Genomic DNA, 18,458 nt, shown 5'->3' with positions numbered 1-18,458 from the left:
AAAGCCATCACCCAAAGAAAGCCTTTTTCAATGATCACGCCATGATTCCCTTTGCTAACCATGCCAAACCATGAAAAAAACCATCTAAGCAGCAGTAATAGCAGCACGTTGACGAGCACCACGCTGTCTCGAGTTTAACCGCACCTCCTCACGACCAGCCACTGCCTCCGACTTCTGCACAACCTCTTCACCCTCGGTCAGGATTAATTCGATGTGGCATGGGTTGGACATGTATGGGTTAATCTAGAATCCGAAAATGTAAGTAATCTTTCAGTTGTCCGTTGATCCCTGGAGGTGCTTACACGACCGTGAGCACGGTAAGTTCGTCGGCGCTGCTTGGGTGCCTGGTTGACTTGGATGTGCTTGACGATCAGGTTGCCTGTGTCAAGACCCTTCGTATCGGCGTTTGCCTCAGCATTCTTGAGGAGACCGAGGATGAACTCGGCAGACTTGACAGGCCATCGTGCGCGGGAGACACCGAATTGCTTTCCTGTAGAGATATCCCATCAGCTTCGTCCCAAGCCTCCCCAGATAGAGGGCGTGCAGGAGATAGCGTCGCCAAATCATACCCTGTGCAGCACGTCCAGTTCCACCAGCATATCTTCTCATCGGAACTGCCTCCTTGTGCTCTTGTACGTTCTCAAGGAACTTGACTGCGCGCTGCAACTTCCATCCAGAAACCGTCTTCGCAACCTCGCGGCAGTTTTTGAATGATACTCTCAGGTAAGCACCGCGGGCGCGGGCTGACTTGGTGGGATGGATCTCAGTTGCTGCGTATCGAACCTGTGGGAGACGATTAGTAAATTTCGAAAGAATTTGGCTCCGTGAAATGGACCATAGAGTCGAGAGCGCCGCGTATAAGCTGGAAATACAAAGAGGGAATTCTGTAGATTCAAATTCGATGGGGAAGAGAGAGCTTACCATCTTGTCGTTGACGCTGAAGTCGTTGGGTGTTGCGGCGTTACGAAGGGGGACGTTGTTCCTCCCTAAAGAATTCAGAGGTTTGTGTGGGAATTTCTTGTAATCCACTAATCCTGTTTGGGGCTGATAAGCGAACCCCCGACCACGGTTCCAGTGGTTGGGCAGCGCATCATCGCAAAAAGGATTTGGAGGCGCCCTAAGTACCTACAGAGACACCTAAGGCATCCAAGGCAACCCTAGGTTACCTTAGGTAAGGTACCTCCCTAGGTACAGTAAAGCAAGTACCTAGGTACCTAGGTACCTTTATTCTCACGTGATTTGGATCTTCGTTTGCTCTACTTTGCCTAGTGCCGTACTAAGCGAGCCATCTCCCACACAGAAAGGTCTTTCTGCAAAAGGATCTTTCTGAAATCGCGAATAATCTTCAAACCACGACAACCTCAGAAGGGTCGCCCATCATGTCTCTCGTCAGGTAAGTTAATCCCATCTTCAATTGCAGAACCCATCGAACGCCGGCTGACGTTAAAATTACAGCGGCGAGAAGTCGAACTTCCAATACGTACGTATCATCACCAGCGGCAGCAAAGTGGCTAGAATCGCCTGACCAGCTATAGATTCTTCGTCTGCTGAACACAAATATCGATGGCAAGACAAAAGTAATGTTCGCGTTGACCAAGATCAAGGGAGTGGGACGCCGTTACTCCAACTTGGTCTGCAAGAAGGCGGATGTTGATCTCAACAAACGGTATGACCGGTCTTGAAGTTGGATGGAGGAGGCAGTGCTGACACTTCACAGCGCTGGTGAACTCACTTCGGAAGAGCTCGAGCGAATTGTCACTATCATCCAGAACCCTACGCAATACAAGATCCCCACCTGGTTCCTCAATCGTCAACGCGATATCGTCGATGGCAAAGATAGCCAAATTCTCGCCAACGGTGTCGACTCCAAGCTCCGTGAGGATCTGGAACGCCTAAAGAAGATCCGTGCTCATCGTGGTCTTCGTCACTACTGGGGCCTTCGTGTTCGTGGACAGCACTCCAAGACGACCGGACGAAGAGGCCGGACCGTCGGTGTCTCCAAGAAGAAGGGTGGTTAAGCATGTGCGAGAATGGGAAAATTGGGCCGGGTGGAGTATGGCTACTTGGTGTGGAATGATGCGTTGCATATGGCTTTATTGCATTTCGGCATAAAGCCGGTACTCGGTGTATCCTACTACATCTAGTTGAATGGAACAACCCATCAAATCCAGCCTCGACCGCTGTCTCTTTACCTTCAGAGCTGCAGGCTTTATGAGAAGACGGAGGAAAATGGCCAAGCTTTTTATGATTCCCATAACGCCCTTATATGCTCGCTAAGCAGGTTGCATGAAAGTCTACAGTACCTAGGTATCAATCCTCATGGGTAACAGCCATATCTAGCACCTCGACTCGACCTTGACCCCTTGTTTCGCCACCAATGAAATCTCCTAAGCCCTTGAAAGCACCAGGTTCAACAAACCCTACTACCTCCCATTCTGAACCCATCACATCCTGTGTCTCCACCTGCTCTATATAGCTCAAAATTCGATCCTTCACAGTACCCTTAGTCTTCTCTTCTCCATCCTCTGTATTTGAATCAGGTGCCTTGGGGCCAGAAGACTTGGCAGCCTGCTTCAAAACGCTCGTTGGACATGTGATGCGCAGTCTCATCCTAGCCCTTGCCACAGGTATGGGTTGGTGCAGAATCAACGCCTTCATAGCCTCGAGAGCTTGACTCTTTGCACTCTTCGTAGCGACAACGCCCGTCCAAACATGCTCCTTGCTCTTGGCTTTTGCCTCTCCCTCGTCGCCCGTAACTGGCGTACCGGACCCACTGCCAGCGGCGCTCTTGTCTTGTGTTGCTTGCGATCCCTGCGAACTCAGCATTTCCAACGCCTTCTCAATGATGCCTGTCGTATAGACTCTCTTCGTCTTCGGGTCCACCAGCTTGCTCGCCACGATCCCAATGACCTCATTGTGTACCCTCTCTAATTGAGCGTGTCTCTCCTTCTCTCCAACCTGCAACTCTCCCTTATTCAAGATCTCGAGGATGATGTCATTGATAGGGGTCTTAGCACCGAATGCCTTTGCCAAGTCTGTAGATGGGGCGGTTTGTCCTTTGGACACGTTCAGAAAGACCGAATGTATTTGCAGAACGTTGTCGAGGTCAGTCTCTATCCCGTTGCGCCATTCCAGGACCTTGTTCTTGTAGCAGGCTATTTCGAAACGCTTCTTGGCTTTCTTGAGGCGAACAAGCGAGACGTTCGTCAGTTTGATCTGGTTCGAGGGTTGGTTGATAGGCATTTTGGATTTGAGGCGTGGGACTTGCAGTGATTCTTGGAAAGTTTTGACATGTGTGAGAAGCTCGATGTTCGATATTTATCGCTAATCAACTGGCCATTCAGGAATCAGGAACAGAACAATTTAAATGGATGCTGTGCTTTTTCTCCTCGTCTGAAGGCTCGCATCCCCGGAGAGACCGTATATCTTGTACGATTAATTTTGTGAGAGAGGCAATCTTTTCCATCAATAGGACAGCAGGACCCCTCTCCCCGCATAAGTACGTAGATAGGTAGGTAATTTACAGTACGAGCCGGGGGTGTGAATCTAGCACTGCTCAAAAACTGCCTGACTTCTGGGGCATCAATTCGCTACGATGATACCTTACGTAGCTCCTTATCAGTCGGCTAAACCCGGCTATTGTTATCAGTGGTTGGCGAGGCAGCAAGGCAATCTTAGGTACCTGGGGTTACGTAGCTGGGTCGATAGGTACAGTACTTGTCCGCACTCTCTCGTCCTTCTCCATAGCTTCACAACAACACAACAGAACAGGACCGGACGGCACACATCAAACAAAGTCAGTATTGGTGTCTAGTGTCACGGAGTCTGTTTCCTGTCTCGACTAACCTCTCAACTGGCAGTTGTGGATCTGTGGTCTAGTTGCCTTATCAAAACCTTGTCGTCCCATCTACAGTATCATCCGTCATTTATCATCAGTCGTCTGTCAGCCATCATGAAGCTCCTCGTATCAACGCTCCTGCTGGGCGCAACCTCTGCCGCCATTACTCCTCATCAACAGGTCCTTAAGAACCAACCGAAAGGGGCACCTCCATTGAAGGAGGCAGTTAGGCCTGTTTCGACTGCATGGTCTAAATCACTGCACTCCCTTGGAGAGTCCATCAAAGGCATGACTTCGGAGGCACAAGCAACGTGGGACGAGGTAGCATTGCACTTCCCCGAGGCCATCGAAAAGACGACTCTTTTCTCTTCCCCAAAGCCTCATAATAGAAAGCCTGATAGCGCCTGGGACTATGTTGTCAAGGGCGCGGATGTTCAGAGCGTCTGGGTTGAGAACTCCAACGGTGAGAAGGAAAGAGAAATCGACGGCAAGCTTGAGGCATATAACCTCCGGGCTAAGAAGGTCGATCCATCAAAGCTGGGCGTTGATACTGTGAAGCAGTTCAGTGGTTACCTGGATGATGAAGAGAATGATAAGCATCTCTTCTACTGTGAGAGATCCTAGTATCCTAGCCGCCCTCAAATTGCTAACAGTAAGTTAGGGTTTTTCGAGTCCCGAAACGACCCCAAGAACGACCCCGTAGTCCTATGGCTCAACGGCGGCCCTGGCTGCTCATCCCTCACCGGGCTATTCTTTGAGCTCGGTCCGTCATCTATCGACAAGGATCTCAAACTTCACCTCAACCCATACTCATGGAATGCAAATGCTTCAGTCATCTTTCTCGATCAACCCGTCAACGTTGGTTATTCATACAGTGGCAGTTCCGTCAGCAACACCGTTGCTGCCGGGAAAGATGTCTACGCTCTCCTCACACTATTCTTCAAGCAATTCCCAGAATATGCGAAGCAGGACTTCCATATTGCTGGTGAATCATATGCCGGCCACTACATCCCAGTTTTCACATCGGAGATTTTGTCGCACAAGAAACGCAACATCAACTTGAAGTCAGTACTCATCGGTAACGGTCTTACTGATCCGCTAACCCAGTACGAATACTACAAACCAATGGCCTGTGGAGAAGGTGGATACCCGGCTGTCCTCGATGAGGGTGAATGTCAAGCTATGGAAAACTCCCTTCCTCGCTGCCAGAGCCTTATTCAGAACTGCTACGATAGCGAGAGTGTTTGGTCTTGCGTTCCTGCGAGTATTTATTGCAACAACGCTATGATCGGCCCATTTCAGAGGAGTGGCCAAGTACGTACTAGCCAGTATGGTGTGGAGATCTTACTGACTTTATATCAGAACGTTTACGATGTCCGTGAAAAGTGCAAGGATAGCAACCTCTGTTATGCTGAACTCGATTGGATTAGCGAGTATCTGAACAAGAAAGAGGTCCAAAAAGAGCTTGGAGCTGAAGTTAGCAGCTACGACTCCTGTAACTTCGACATCAACCGAAATTTCCTATTTCAAGGAGATTGGATGCAGCCATACCACCGCCTTGTGCCTGGAATTCTTGAGGAGCTCAAGGTCTTGATCTATGCTGGAGATGTCTGCAAATCCCTTTCCTTAATGAGTATACCAATGCTGACAACATTCACAGGCTGACTTTATTTGCAATTGTAAATACTTCCTCGTCCTAGGGAGATAACTTCTTCCAACTCATGATCATGCTCCGTACATCCTGTTCTACCTTGGTCAAGCAGGCACTAACATCGGTGTCTTCTAGGGCTCGGAAACCAGGCCTGGACTGAAACTCTGGAATGGCCAGGTCAAAAGGCCTTTAACAAGGCCGAGATCAAGGATCTAAAGCTCGATAACGGCGATAAGACCGGGAGGGTCAAGACCAGTGGGAATCTAACGTTTATGCAAATCTTCGAGTAAGTTGTATTACACTATTTTTGTCCACTAGGATCCGGACGTACCCTAGTAAAGAAAGAATTATGCACTAACTACTTGCGTGCGACAGAGCTGGCCATATGGTACCTGCAAACCAGCCTGAAGCTTCGTTGGACTTCTTTAATCGATGGATTAACGGGGAGTGGTTCTAGATTTAATTACCCGTGTTCTGTTTATACAGTTTTTGTGTGTTACACAAATAGCTAGTATACAACAAATACCTTATAGATGAAGCGGCGGCGTAGTAGACAGGCAATACAATAGCAGATCCCTCCTGCCTTCACGAATCCTCTCTACAGCCCTCTGTAGCCCTTGACAGCCCTCTGTTGCCCTCGACAGCCCTCTGTTGCCCTCGACAGCCCTCTGTTGCCCTCGACAGCCCTCTGTTGCCCTCGACAGCCCTCTGTTGCCCTCGACAGCCCTCTGTTGCCCTCGACAGCCCTCTGGCCCTCTATAGCTCTCGCGGATCTCGACAGCCCTCTATTACCCTTATAGATCCTTTTTACCTTATTTACCTTTACTAATTTATTGTTTTATAGGTCTCTTTATAACTACCCTTACGACTACCCTTACGACTACCCTTACGACTACCCTTACGACTACCCTTACGACTACCCTTACGACTACCCTTACGACTATCCTTACGACTACCCTTACGACTACCCTTACGACTACCCTTACGACTATCCTTACGACTACCTTTGCAACTGTTCTTATACCTGTCCTTATACTTAGATAGATAATTAATTAATTAATTAAATAACTCTTTAAATGTATTTTATTATTATTATTATTATTCTTACTACCTATGCCTAATACATGTAGAACCTCTATACTACATAAATCACGTAGTAAAACCGTACTAAAGCCAGGTAAAAACCTACGCACTACCCCTTTAACTTATATTGTCGTAGCGCCGCTAGGGCGCTAGGACCTTACTACTACCTTACTAGAACTTAACCTTCTAGCCTAGTAATACTAAATATACTAACAAGGCGCTAGTAGTACGCTAGTAAGGCGCTAGCTATTAGCTAAGATTACTCTCTCTTCTTCTTAGCTAGGTAGCGCTTAGCTAGCCTAAACTACAAGAACCGGCCGGTAGACAGTAGCTAACAGATTAGTATACGCGTACTCTTTCCTCTCTCTGTTGCCGTCGTTTAAATGTATTTTAACTCTAAGAATATAGCTTAAGGTGGCTTAAGGTAGTTTAATGTATCTTAACCTAGTTTTAAACTAGATTTTATTAGGTGTATTTCTATAGAGTAAAAGAGGCAAGGGTTAATAGATAGTCGTAGTATATTTAAAGGTATATTACTACTTTAACTATAGACTAATCTCTAAATCCCTTTTTCTTTTTCTCTTTCTTTCTTAATTCTTATACTCCTTAACGCTACTATTACTTTAGTTATAGTACATAGTTACCTTATACTTAATTTCTAAGCTATTATAATCTTATATATTAGAGTACCTAATATAGTATCCTCTCTTTTTAGCTTTTATCCTTAAAAGCTTATAAGTAGCTGTTAGGTTATAGTAAGGCTATAGTAGATATAGATAAGGCCTTTAAACGCCTTTTTCTTTTAAAATATAAGAATAAGTATATAAGAATAAATTAGTAAGTAAATATATAACTATATAACTAGTAGTATTAAGAAAAGAAGAGTAGTAGCGACTTTATAGTATAGTAAAGACGTATAACTAAGCTGTAAGATTTCTATTATATATTATACTTTTAGATCTTTACCTTATACTTCTTTTATTTACTTTTATAGTAAAGATACCTTAAAGTAAAGTACTATTATTATTATTATTCTTACTACTTATGCCTAATATATATAGAACCTTTATACTATATAAATCACGTAGTAAAACCGTACTAAAGCTAGGTTAAAACTTATATACTACTCTTTAGACTTATATTATTATAGTACTACTAAGGCACTAAGACCTTACTACTACTTTACTAGAACTTAACCTTCTAGCCTAGTAATACTAAATATACTAATAAGGTACTAGTAGTATACTAGTAAGGTACTAGCTATTAGCTAAGATTACTCTCTCTTTTCTTTAGCTAAGTAGTACTTAGCTAGCCTAAACTATAAGAACCGGCTAGTAGATAGTAGCTAATAGATTAGTATATATGTACTCTTTTCTCTTTTTATTACTACTATAAAGTTATAGAATATCTATAACGCCCTTAGGTAAAGCGCTTACTATAAGGCCTACTACTATTAATTAAGCTACTAGTAGTTAAGGACTAAGTAAGCTACTATCTTTAGGGCCTTACTATAAGAGTACTAAGAAGTTACTACCTTTAATACTTTACGTTTAAAAAAGAAAGCCTAGAGTCTAACCTTACTAGTACGTATTTATATTAAAAGAAAGCTCTTATATTTATAAAAGAGTAAGTACTTCTTAAGAGTATCTACTAAAAAGACAAGTAGTATAGCTAAGACAGTACCTTAGTAGTATATTAGTAAGCTATTATATTAGGCTTATTATGTCTTTTAGTTCTCTTATAAAGTCTCTTTTAAAAAAGAGTCCTTATACTAGTCCTTTACTTATATAGCTTAGCCTACCTTATACTTAAGTAATATAATGTTTATATAGAACATAATAAAGACCCCTTACCGGCAAGTAACTAAACAGGCGACAAGAACTAAACTAGATTTAGTATAAAACAACAATTAAGACAATAATTAGGACAGCCCTAGGCCTATATTAGGACAAGCCTACGTAACGTCCTAGCTAGTAAATAAAGGCTACGCCTAATACGCGTACAAAACCGGTACCTAAGGTAGTTATAAAAGTAATTTATAATATAAAGAGAGAAAGAGGCTTATAAGATTAGAATTTTTTATCTTAGGAGTTAAAAGAATAGTATATAAACAAATAAAGAGTAACCTTTAGGTAAGAACTAAGGTAACTATAAGTAGTTATTATTTTCTTATTTCTAATCTAAGAACAAAGTAGAGTACTAAGAGTAGTCTAGTATATATAAGGCGTACTATATCTATAGTAATATCTATAGGCTTATATAGAGAAGATAAGGACATAACAAAAGGACTAGTAATATAATAGCGCCTTAGTAAGAAGGTTTTATTTTCTTTCTTTCTTATAGAACTATATATATACTAAAACTTAGATTAAACTCTTATAGTACCTAGTATAGGTATTTAATAGAGAAAGATGTTACTACTACTACTACTTAAGTAATATATAAGGTAGCGCTATAGTAGTATTATAGTAGTGTCTCTAGTGTTATTAAAGGTAAGTTACTATCTTATTATAGATAGACTATATAAGTTTACTCTTACTTATATATTTAAAACGTTATTTAAAGTCTACTACTTACTTATTAAAGTAGAGGTTAAGTAAAGGTATAGCTATTTTAGACTTAAGAAACTAGATAAGAGTCGCTTAGTACGCCTTTATAATAACGTAAAGGTACTATAACTACTTTATAGTAAGGTCTTTTATAATCTTCTTAGCTTACTACTTAAAAGAGTAGTACTAGACCTTTATACTATATATTATTATTGTTCTTACTACCTATGCTTACTATATACAGAACCTCTATACTATATAAATTATGTAGTAAAACTATACTAAAGCTAGGTAAAAACCTATATACTACTACTTGTGTTTATACTATTATAGCGTTATTAGGGCGCTAGGTCCTTATTACTACCTTACTAGAACTTAACCTTCTAGCCTAGTAATACTAAATATACTAACAAGACGCTAGTAAGGCACTAGTAAGGCGCCGGCTACTAGCTAGGGCTACTTTCTTTCTTATAACTTCTTTACTAAGTAGCGCTTAGCTAGACAGAACTATAAGAATTAGCTAGTAGATAGTAGCTAATAGATTAGTATATAAGTACTCTTACCTTTCTCTATTACTACTATAAAGTCGTAAAACGTTTATAGCGCTCTTAGGTAAAGCGCTTACTATAAGGCTTACTACTATTAGTCTAGCTACTAGTAGTTAAAGACTAGGTAAGCTACTGTCTCTAGGGCCTTACTATAAGGGTACTAAGGAGTCGCTACCTCTAGTACTCTACGCTTAAAAAGAAAAGCCTAGAGTCTAACTTTACTAGTATAGATCTATATTAAAAGAGAGCTCTTATACTTATAAAAGAGTAGGTACTTCTTAAAGACATCTACTAAGAAGGTAAGTAGTATAGCTAAGACAGTACCTTAGTAGTATACTAGCAAGCTATTGTGTTAAGACTATTATACCTTTTAGTTTCCTTATAAGGTCTTCTCTAGAAAAGAGTCCTTATACTAGTCCTTTACTTATATAGCTTAGCCTATCTTATACTTAAGTAACGTATAAGGTAGTACTATAGTAGCGCTATAGTAGTGTCTCTAGCGTTATTAAAGACAGGTCGCTACTTTATTATAGATAGACTATATAAGTTTACCTTTACTTATATATTTAAGACGTTATTTAAAGTCTACTACTTACTTATTAAGGTAAAGGTTAAGTAAGGGCGTAGCTATTTTAGACTTAAGGAACTAGACAAGAGTCGCCTAGTACGCTCTTATAATAACACAAAGGTACTATAACTACTTAGTAGTAAGGTCTTTTATAATCTCTTTAGCTTACTACCTAAAGGGGTAGTACTAGACCCTTATACTATATACTATAGTACTTTAGATTACTTTTATATAAATCTTTCTTACGTATAGTAGGCTATATCTTTACGTAGATATAGTAAGCCTTATAAGTATAAACTACTAAGTAGTAAACTTTTGTTTAATAGTATTAAAGTAGCCCTTTTATTTAAGCTTCTAATCTATCTAAACCTCTAGAAAGTAGGCCTCTTAGACTAAGGGTATAACTTAGCCGTTAAGGTAGATAAGCGTTATTAGTATAGTATAAGTATAAGTAAAGTAAAAGAGCTTACTCTTCTTAAAGGTAAACTCTATCCTTCTTATACGTAACTACTAGCTATATGTCTACTATACCTCTTTAAGGTACTAGTATATCTCTATTATGTCTTTACTAAAAGCTAAGAGATTAAGGTCGTTAGTAAACCCTACTATAATAAGGCCTATATAACCTTATAGTAGCGTATATAAGCTAGTAGTATAGAGAAAGAAGAGGATAAGAGAGAAGGGCAAGCCTTATAGTACCCTTATAGTAACCTCTTAAGGTAGTACTACCTCTTTATTAAAGAAGAGACTAGCTGTCTAATTAGTAAGAAAGCTATATACTTACTATACGGCTTATATAAGGAACTCTAGGTACTAGAGAGTATAGAGAAGGCGTATATAGTTTACTATATTAAAGGCGCCTTTAATATTAAGTTAAAAGAGAGACGCTATAGCCTTATAGCTTTATATTATATACGTAACGTTAACTACTATTTTAACTATAAGGTCTATTAAGTGTTACGGCTAGTTCCTTATTTATATCTCTAAGAAGAGCCCTTACGACTTTATAGCGTTAGTAAAGTACTAGCTAATTACTAACTTAATTACTTTACTTATTGTATTTAAGAGTAATATTAGCCTATAGGCCCTTATAGTTTATTACTATTTAAGGGTCTTTCTAGGCTTACGTAGTACTACTACCTTTACTACTTTAAACTACATAAAGAAGTGCCCTAGCTAGAGGCTTATAGTCGCTATTAGCGTAAGGAGCTTAGCTAAGAGGCGCTTATATACCTTAAAGAAGCTAGTAAGTAGTAGGTTAAGGCCTAGTACTTTTTAAGTACTTGTCTTTTAAAGAACGTTAGTAATATCTGCCTTTATTATAGCGTTATTAATAGTAAACTATTAGTACTACTTGTCTTAAAGGTCTAGAATAACGTTACTAAGATTAGCTATTAATTCTAAAAAGAACTACTAGCTTAATACTATTACTTTATTATAGTAGCTTATAGCTAGTACCTCTCTATTAGTACCTTATAAAGACAAGAGTAAGGCCGGTTTTAAGAGTATATAGCTATAAAGCCTAGCCTACCTCTTAAGACTCTAGAGCTTTTATTAGTCCTTTAAAGTAGTAGTAAAGGCACTATACTAGCTCTTAGTTTTTATATCTTAGATTATATAGAGTTAATAAGTACTAGCCTACTAGAGGTCATACTAGTAGAGCTTAGTTAAGGTAGTAGCGTATTAATAACGCGCTACCTATACTTACTAGACGACCTTAAGGACCTTACTATTCTACTAGGGCTTAGTACGCCCTTAGCTAACCTTCTTTCTTAGAGTAGATATGTCTATAATACGTATAAGCTAAGAAGTAAGTAAGTTAACTACCTTATTAACCTTATAAGGTATATCTAGCGGTTTTAAGAAGAAACAAAGCCTTCTAGCCTTAATTATTACTAGTTCTTAGTCTATTAGGGTCTAGCTCTATCCTAGTACCTTTATAGCTCTCTTCTAGTAATCTCTTATATAAGTAGTAACCTTAATTAGTTAGGTATAGTAGTTAGATCCCTTATACCTTAGGTTACCTTAATAAGTATACTAAAGTATTACTATAACCTATATGTAGTTAATCGTTAAGTCTTGTTTATTATATTACTACTATATTAGCTCTTTCTAAGGTATACGTAGTAAGAGCTACTACTTATAGGCTAGATAAAGAAGGGTCTCTAATTTAGAGGTAGTCTTACTAGCTTTATCTTAAAGTAAGTAATAAAGGTTTATATTACTTATAACGATCTATAGCCCTTCTAGGTCTTCTCTAGTAAGTCGCTAGAAAGGGCTAGCCTAGCCTAGAGAGTTAGGAATTAGTAAGTATATTAACTAGATAGTAATACCTTATAGAGTAACGTAACACTAGTTAACGCCTGTCTTTACTACTTAAGTAAGAGGTAGGTACTACTTATAAACGTAAATAACTACTTTACCTTTACCCTTATAGACCTACTAGTACTTTACTTATACTAGGTAGTAGACTATCTTTATCTAAGTATTATACTATAGCTCTTAAATTACTATAACGTTAACTTTATAGCTATTATAAAGTACTATTAAAGTAAGGCCGTTCTTTTTTATAGTATTCTAGTATACTATTATTAATTTTATTACTAAGAGTCTAGGATCTATAAGTCTTATATTACAAAAGGGTCGCTAGACCCTTAGCTAGCTCCTTAGCTTAACATCTCTATAATGTCGTAGCTCTAGACTATTACTATATCTAGTACCTTAATAAAAGAGCGTCCTTACCTTACTAGAGTCTTTACTATAGGCTTCTTACTATTACTTATCTATAGTCTCTTAAGTACTATAATCTAGTAGCTATTGTTACTATCTTATAAAGACACTAGTATAATACTAAGTACCTAGCTAGTAAAGCTACTCTTAGATACCTTAAACTATTAAGGCCTTTGTTAATATATAGTATATACTTACTCTTTTACCTTAAGGGCCTTAAGGTACTAATAGTCTTATACTATATATAGTCTACTATAGTTAACGTATCTTTTTTTATTATTAAGTTAAGGGTACTCCTCTTTACTCTAAGAGTATACCGCTCTTATATAGTAGCTATACTAGGCCTAGTTCTTATAAAACCGCCTAATATAGCTAAACTAGTAGTACTAAAAGTATCTTTAAATTTATAGGTTAGCTAAATATAGCTTATAGTTAAAGATCTAGGCTTACTAGATTAACCTTTATTTATATAAGTACGTTACTATATTAGTACTCTAAAAGTATAGTACTATTATTATAAACTTTATTATAAGGGCCTTAATAGGCTTAACTTTAACCTTTATAATATATAGTATATAGGCTTAGATCTTTACTAGTAACGCTCTTAACTCTACTTATATAATCTAGTCTACTAGTAGGCCTTTTATAATTACTATAAACTTACTTTTATAAAGCTAGGCTATAAGCCTAAACGTCTTTTATACCTAGCCTTAATCTTAGATCGCGTTCTTTAGTATAGCCTTTTTAAACGTAAAGATAGTGTCGCTACTAAGTAGCTAGTAAGTTACTACTACCTTAGCGCCTCTAATCGCTATATTAGCTACTATTACTACTTTAATAGCGCTATAACGTACTAGGTCTTTTGTCTGTCTGTCTACTCTAATCCTTAGCTCTTTAATCTATCTCTCTAGTATAACTTATACTCTTGTTAGACACTAGCTTACTACTAACGTATAGGTAGCCTAAAGGGCTACTATTACTACTAGCTACTAAAAGGCCTCTTTTAATATCGTTCTTAATTATCTAATTATTACTAGGTTATTATTAGAAAAAGACCTAAAGGTACGTAAAAAAGTCGTTATATTTGTAGCTCTTATCTTTACTACTATTATTATTATAGTAATAAGGTCGTATAAAAGACGTAACGTCTCTTTCTCTTTACCTAGTATTACGTAAGCTTTAATTCTTTATATAATTTTCTTTATCTTATTATCTCTACTACTCTTACTACTCTTTAGCTCCTTACTATAGCTCTTAGTTAAGGTATAAGAGTACTAGCTCTTACTTATAAGTAAGTAGTATTAGTTTTGTTTAAGTCTAGTATACTTACTATCTGTTACTATAAGCTTACCTATAGTCTACTAGTACTCTAGAGAGTATCTAAAGGTACTAATTTTAATTTTATTATTTGTTTTTAAGTTTTTAAGGTAGTAAGAGGTATAGACAACTGTTTTTAAATTTGTTATCTATAAGATATATTCCTTATACTATATACTATAACAAAAAAAAAGAGAAAACTTTTTACAACAGTTGTCTACGCCTCTTACTAACCTTAAAAACTTAAAAACAAATAATAGAATTAAAATTAGTACCTTTAGATACTCTCTAAAGTACTAGTAGACTATAGGCAAGCCTATAGTAACAGATAGTAGGTATACTAGACTTAAACAAAGCTAGTACTACCTACTTATAAGTAGGAGCTAGTACTTCTATACCCTAACTAAGAGCTATAGTAAGGAGCTAGAGAGTAGTAAAGGTAATAAAGACAATAAGACAAAGAAAATTATATAAAGAATTAAAGCCTATATAATACTAAGTAAAGAAAAAAAGGCGTTACGCCTTTTACGTAACCTTATTACTATAACGACAATAGTAGTAAAGATAAGAGCTATAAATATAACGACTCTTTTACGTACTTCTAAGTCTCTTTCTAATAATAACCTAGTAACGATTAAACAATTAAGAACGATATTAAAAGAGGCCTTTTAGAGACTAGTAGTAATAGCGGCCCTTTAGGCTACCTACGCGTTAGTAGTAGGCTAGTGCCTAATAAGAGTATAGGTTATACTAGAAAGGTAGATTAAAGAGCTAAAGATTAAAGTAGACAGATAAATAAAGGACCTAGTACGTTATAGTACTATTAAAGTAGTAATAGTAGCTAATATAGTAATTAAGGGCGCTAAGGTAGTAGTAACCTACTAGCTACTTAGTAATAACACTATTCTTATGTTTAAAGAGGCTATACTAAAGAACGTAATCTAAGATTAGAGCTAAGTATAAAGGGCGTTTAGGCTTATAGCCTAGCTCTATAAGAGTAAGTTTATAGTAATTATAAAAGGCCTACTAGTAGACTAGATTATATAAGTAGAGTTAAGAGCGTTACTAGTAAAGATCTAAGCCTATACGCTGTATATTATAAAGGTTAAAGTTAAGCCTATTAAGGCCCTTATAGTAAAGTTTATAATAGTAGTACTATACCTTTAGAGCGCTAATATAGTAACGCGCTTATATAAACAAGGGTTAATCTAGTAAGCCTAGATCTTTAACTATAAGCTATATTTAGCTAACCTACAAATCTAAAGATACTTCTAGTACTACTAGTTTAGCTATATTAGGCGGTTCTATAAGAACTAGGCCTAGTACAACTACTACGTAAGAGTAGCGTACCCTTAGAGTAAAGAGAAGTACCCTTAACTTAATAGTAAAAAGAGATGTGTTAACTATAGTAGACTATATATAGTATAAGACTATTAGTGTCTTAAGGCCCTTAAGGTAAAGGAGTAAGTATATACTATATATTAATAAAGGCCTAAATAGTTTAAAGTATCTAAGAGTAGCTTTACTAGCTAGGTACTTAGTGTTATACTAGTGTCCTTATAAGATAGTAACAATAGCTACTAGATTATAGTACCTAAGAGACTATAGACAGGTAATAGTAAGAAGCTTATAGTAAAGACTCTAGTAAGGTAAGAGTGTCCTCTTATTAAGATACTAGATATAGTAATAGTCTAGAGCTATAACATTATAAAGATATTAAGCTAAGGAGCTAACTAAGGGTCTAGTAACCCCTTTATAACGTAGAACTTATAGATCCTAGACTCTTAGTAATAAAATTAATAATAGTATACTAGAACACTATAAGAAAGAATAGCCTTACCTTAATAGTACTTTATAATAGTTATAAAGTTAACATTATAGTAATTTAGAAGCTATAGTATAATACTTAGATAAAGATAGTTTACTACTTAGTATAAGTAAAGTACTAGTAAGTCTATAAGGACAAAGGTAAAGTAGCTATCTACATTTATAAGTAGTACTTATCTCTTACCTAAGTAGTAAAGGTAGGCATTAACTAGTGTTATGTTACTTTATAAGGTATTACTATCTAGTCTATATACTTACTAATTCCTAACTCTCTAGGCTAGGCTAGCCTTTTCTAGCGGCTTACTAGAGAAGACCTAAAAGGGCTATAGATTATTATAAGTAATATAAACCTTTATTACTTACTCTAAGACAGAGCTAGTAAGACTACCCTTAAATTAGAGACCCTTCTCTATCTAGCCTATAGGTAGTAGATCTTACTATATATACCTTAAAGAGAGCTAATATAGTAGTAATATAACAAACAGGACTTAATAATTAACTATACGTAGGTTATAGTAACGTTCTAGTATACTTATTAAGGTAACCTAAGGTATAAGGGATCTAACTACTATACCTAGCTAATTAAGGTTATTACTTAAGTAAAAGATCGCTAAGAGAGAGCCGTAAAGGTACTAGGATAGAGCTAGACCTTAATAGACTAAGAACTAGTAACGATTAAGGCTAGAAGGCTTTACTTCTTCTTAGAGCCACTAGACATACCTTATAAGGTCGATAAGGTAGTTAACTTACTTACCTCTTAGCTTGTACGTATTATAGATATATCTACCCTAAGAAAGAAGGTTAACTAAGGGCGTACTAAGCCTTAGTAGAATAGTAAGGTCCTTAAGGCCGTCTAGTAAGTATAGGTAGCGCGTTATTAATATACTACTGCCCTAACTAAGCTCTACTAGTACGACCTCTAGTAAGCTAGTACTTATTAACTCTATATAATCTAAGACACAAAAACTAGGAGCTAGTATAGTACCTTTACTACTACCTTAAAGGACTAATAAAAACTCTAAAGTCTTAAGAGGTAGGCTAGGCTTTATAGTTATATGCCCTTAAAACCGGCCTTACTCTTACCTTTATAAGGCGCTAACAAGAAGGTACTAGCTATAAGCTACTATAACAAAGTAATAGTATTAGGCTAGTAGTTCTTTCTAGAATTAATAGCTAACCTTAGCGACGTTATTCTAGACCTTTAAGACAAGTAGTACTAATAGTTTACTATTAACGACGCTATAACAAAGGTAGATATTACTAACGTTCTCTAAAAGACAGGTACCTAGAAGGTACTAGGTCTTAACTAGCTACTTACTAGCTTTCTTAAGGCATATAAGCGCTCTCTAGCTAAGCTCCTTACGCTAATAGTAACTATAAGCCTCTAGCTAGGGCACTTCCTTACGTAGTTTAAAGTAGTAAAGGTAGTAGTACTATATAAGCCTAAAAAGACTCTTAAATAGTAACAAACCGTAAGGGCTTATAGGCTAATATTACTCTTAAATATAATAGGTAAAGTAATTAAGTTAGTAATTAGCTAGTGCTTTACTAATACTATAGAGTCGTAAGGGCTTTTTCTAAAAACATAGATAAGGAACTGGCTATAGTACTTAATAGACCTTATAGTCAAAATAGTAGTTAATACTATATATATAGCGTAGAGCTATAAGGCTATAGCGTCCTTTTTCTAACTTAACATTAAGGGCGCCTTTAATATAGTAAACTATATACGCCTTCTCTATACTCTCTAGTACCTAGGGTTTCTTATATAGGCTATATAGTAGGTATATAGCTTTCTTACTAATTAGATAGCTAGTCTCTTCTTTAATAAGAAAGTAGTGCCGCCCTAAGAAGTTACTATAAGAGTACTATAAGGTTTACCCTTCTTTCTTATCCTCTTCTTTCTTTATACTACTAGCTTATACACGCTACTATAAGGTTATACAGGCCTTATTATAGTAGGGTTTACTAACGACCTTAACCTCTTAGCTTTTAGTAGAGATATAATAAAGATACGCTAGTACCTTAAAGGGGTATAGTAAGTATATAGCTAGTAGTTACGTATAAAAGAGATAGAGTTTGCCCTAAAAAAGAGTAAGCTTCTTTACCTTACTTATACTTATACTATACTAATAACGCTTATTTACCTTAATAGCCGGGTTATACCCTTAGTCTAAGAGGCGCGCTTTCTAAGAGTTTAGATAGATTAGAAGCTTAGATAAAAGGGCTACCTTAATACTATTAAACAAAAGTTTGCTATCTAGTAGTTTGCGCTTATAAGGCTTACTACGTTTACGTAAAGATATAGCCTACTATATGTAAAAGAGATCTATACAAAAGTAATCTA

The 18,458-nt window shown here is 37.2% G+C and overlaps 4 protein-coding genes across 4 annotated transcripts; 2 read left to right on the top strand and 2 right to left on the bottom strand.

The window, feature by feature from the left end:
• Positions 1–84: 84 nt before the first annotated feature.
• Positions 85–924, bottom strand: M430DRAFT_50575 (hypothetical protein; the record flags this gene model as incomplete). Its single annotated transcript, XM_024868162.1, has 4 exons — positions 85–243; positions 303–490; positions 570–783; positions 922–924. 4 exons carry the CDS (start codon positions 922–924, stop codon positions 85–87), a joined length of 564 nt encoding a protein of 187 aa, XP_024720932.1.
• Positions 925–1,379: 455 nt separating this feature from the next.
• M430DRAFT_28004 (hypothetical protein) lies at positions 1,380–2,018 on the top strand (the record flags this gene model as incomplete). Its single annotated transcript, XM_024865754.1, has 4 exons — positions 1,380–1,393; positions 1,456–1,480; positions 1,536–1,666; positions 1,718–2,018. 4 exons carry the CDS (start codon positions 1,380–1,382, stop codon positions 2,016–2,018), a joined length of 471 nt encoding a protein of 156 aa, XP_024720931.1.
• A 292-nt stretch (positions 2,019–2,310) lies between these two features.
• Positions 2,311–3,243, bottom strand: M430DRAFT_28003 (hypothetical protein; the record flags this gene model as incomplete). Its single annotated transcript, XM_024865753.1, has 1 exon — positions 2,311–3,243. One exon carries the CDS (start codon positions 3,241–3,243, stop codon positions 2,311–2,313), a length of 933 nt encoding a protein of 310 aa, XP_024720930.1.
• Positions 3,244–3,791: 548 nt separating this feature from the next.
• On the top strand, positions 3,792–6,130 carry M430DRAFT_241299 (hypothetical protein). The gene is made up of 6 exons (XM_024865017.1): positions 3,792–4,448; positions 4,500–5,152; positions 5,201–5,446; positions 5,499–5,517; positions 5,625–5,775; positions 5,865–6,130. Exons 1-6 carry the CDS (start codon positions 3,953–3,955, stop codon positions 5,944–5,946), a joined length of 1,647 nt encoding a protein of 548 aa, XP_024720929.1. The 5' UTR covers positions 3,792–3,952; the 3' UTR covers positions 5,947–6,130.
• The last annotated feature ends 12,328 nt before the right edge of the window (positions 6,131–18,458 follow it).

This window comes from Amorphotheca resinae, assembly GCF_003019875.1.
Source record: "Amorphotheca resinae ATCC 22711 unplaced genomic scaffold M430scaffold_6, whole genome shotgun sequence".
Lineage (NCBI taxonomy): Eukaryota > Fungi > Ascomycota > Leotiomycetes > Helotiales > Amorphothecaceae > Amorphotheca > Amorphotheca resinae.
This window is presented reverse-complemented; position numbering and strand designations above follow the sequence as displayed.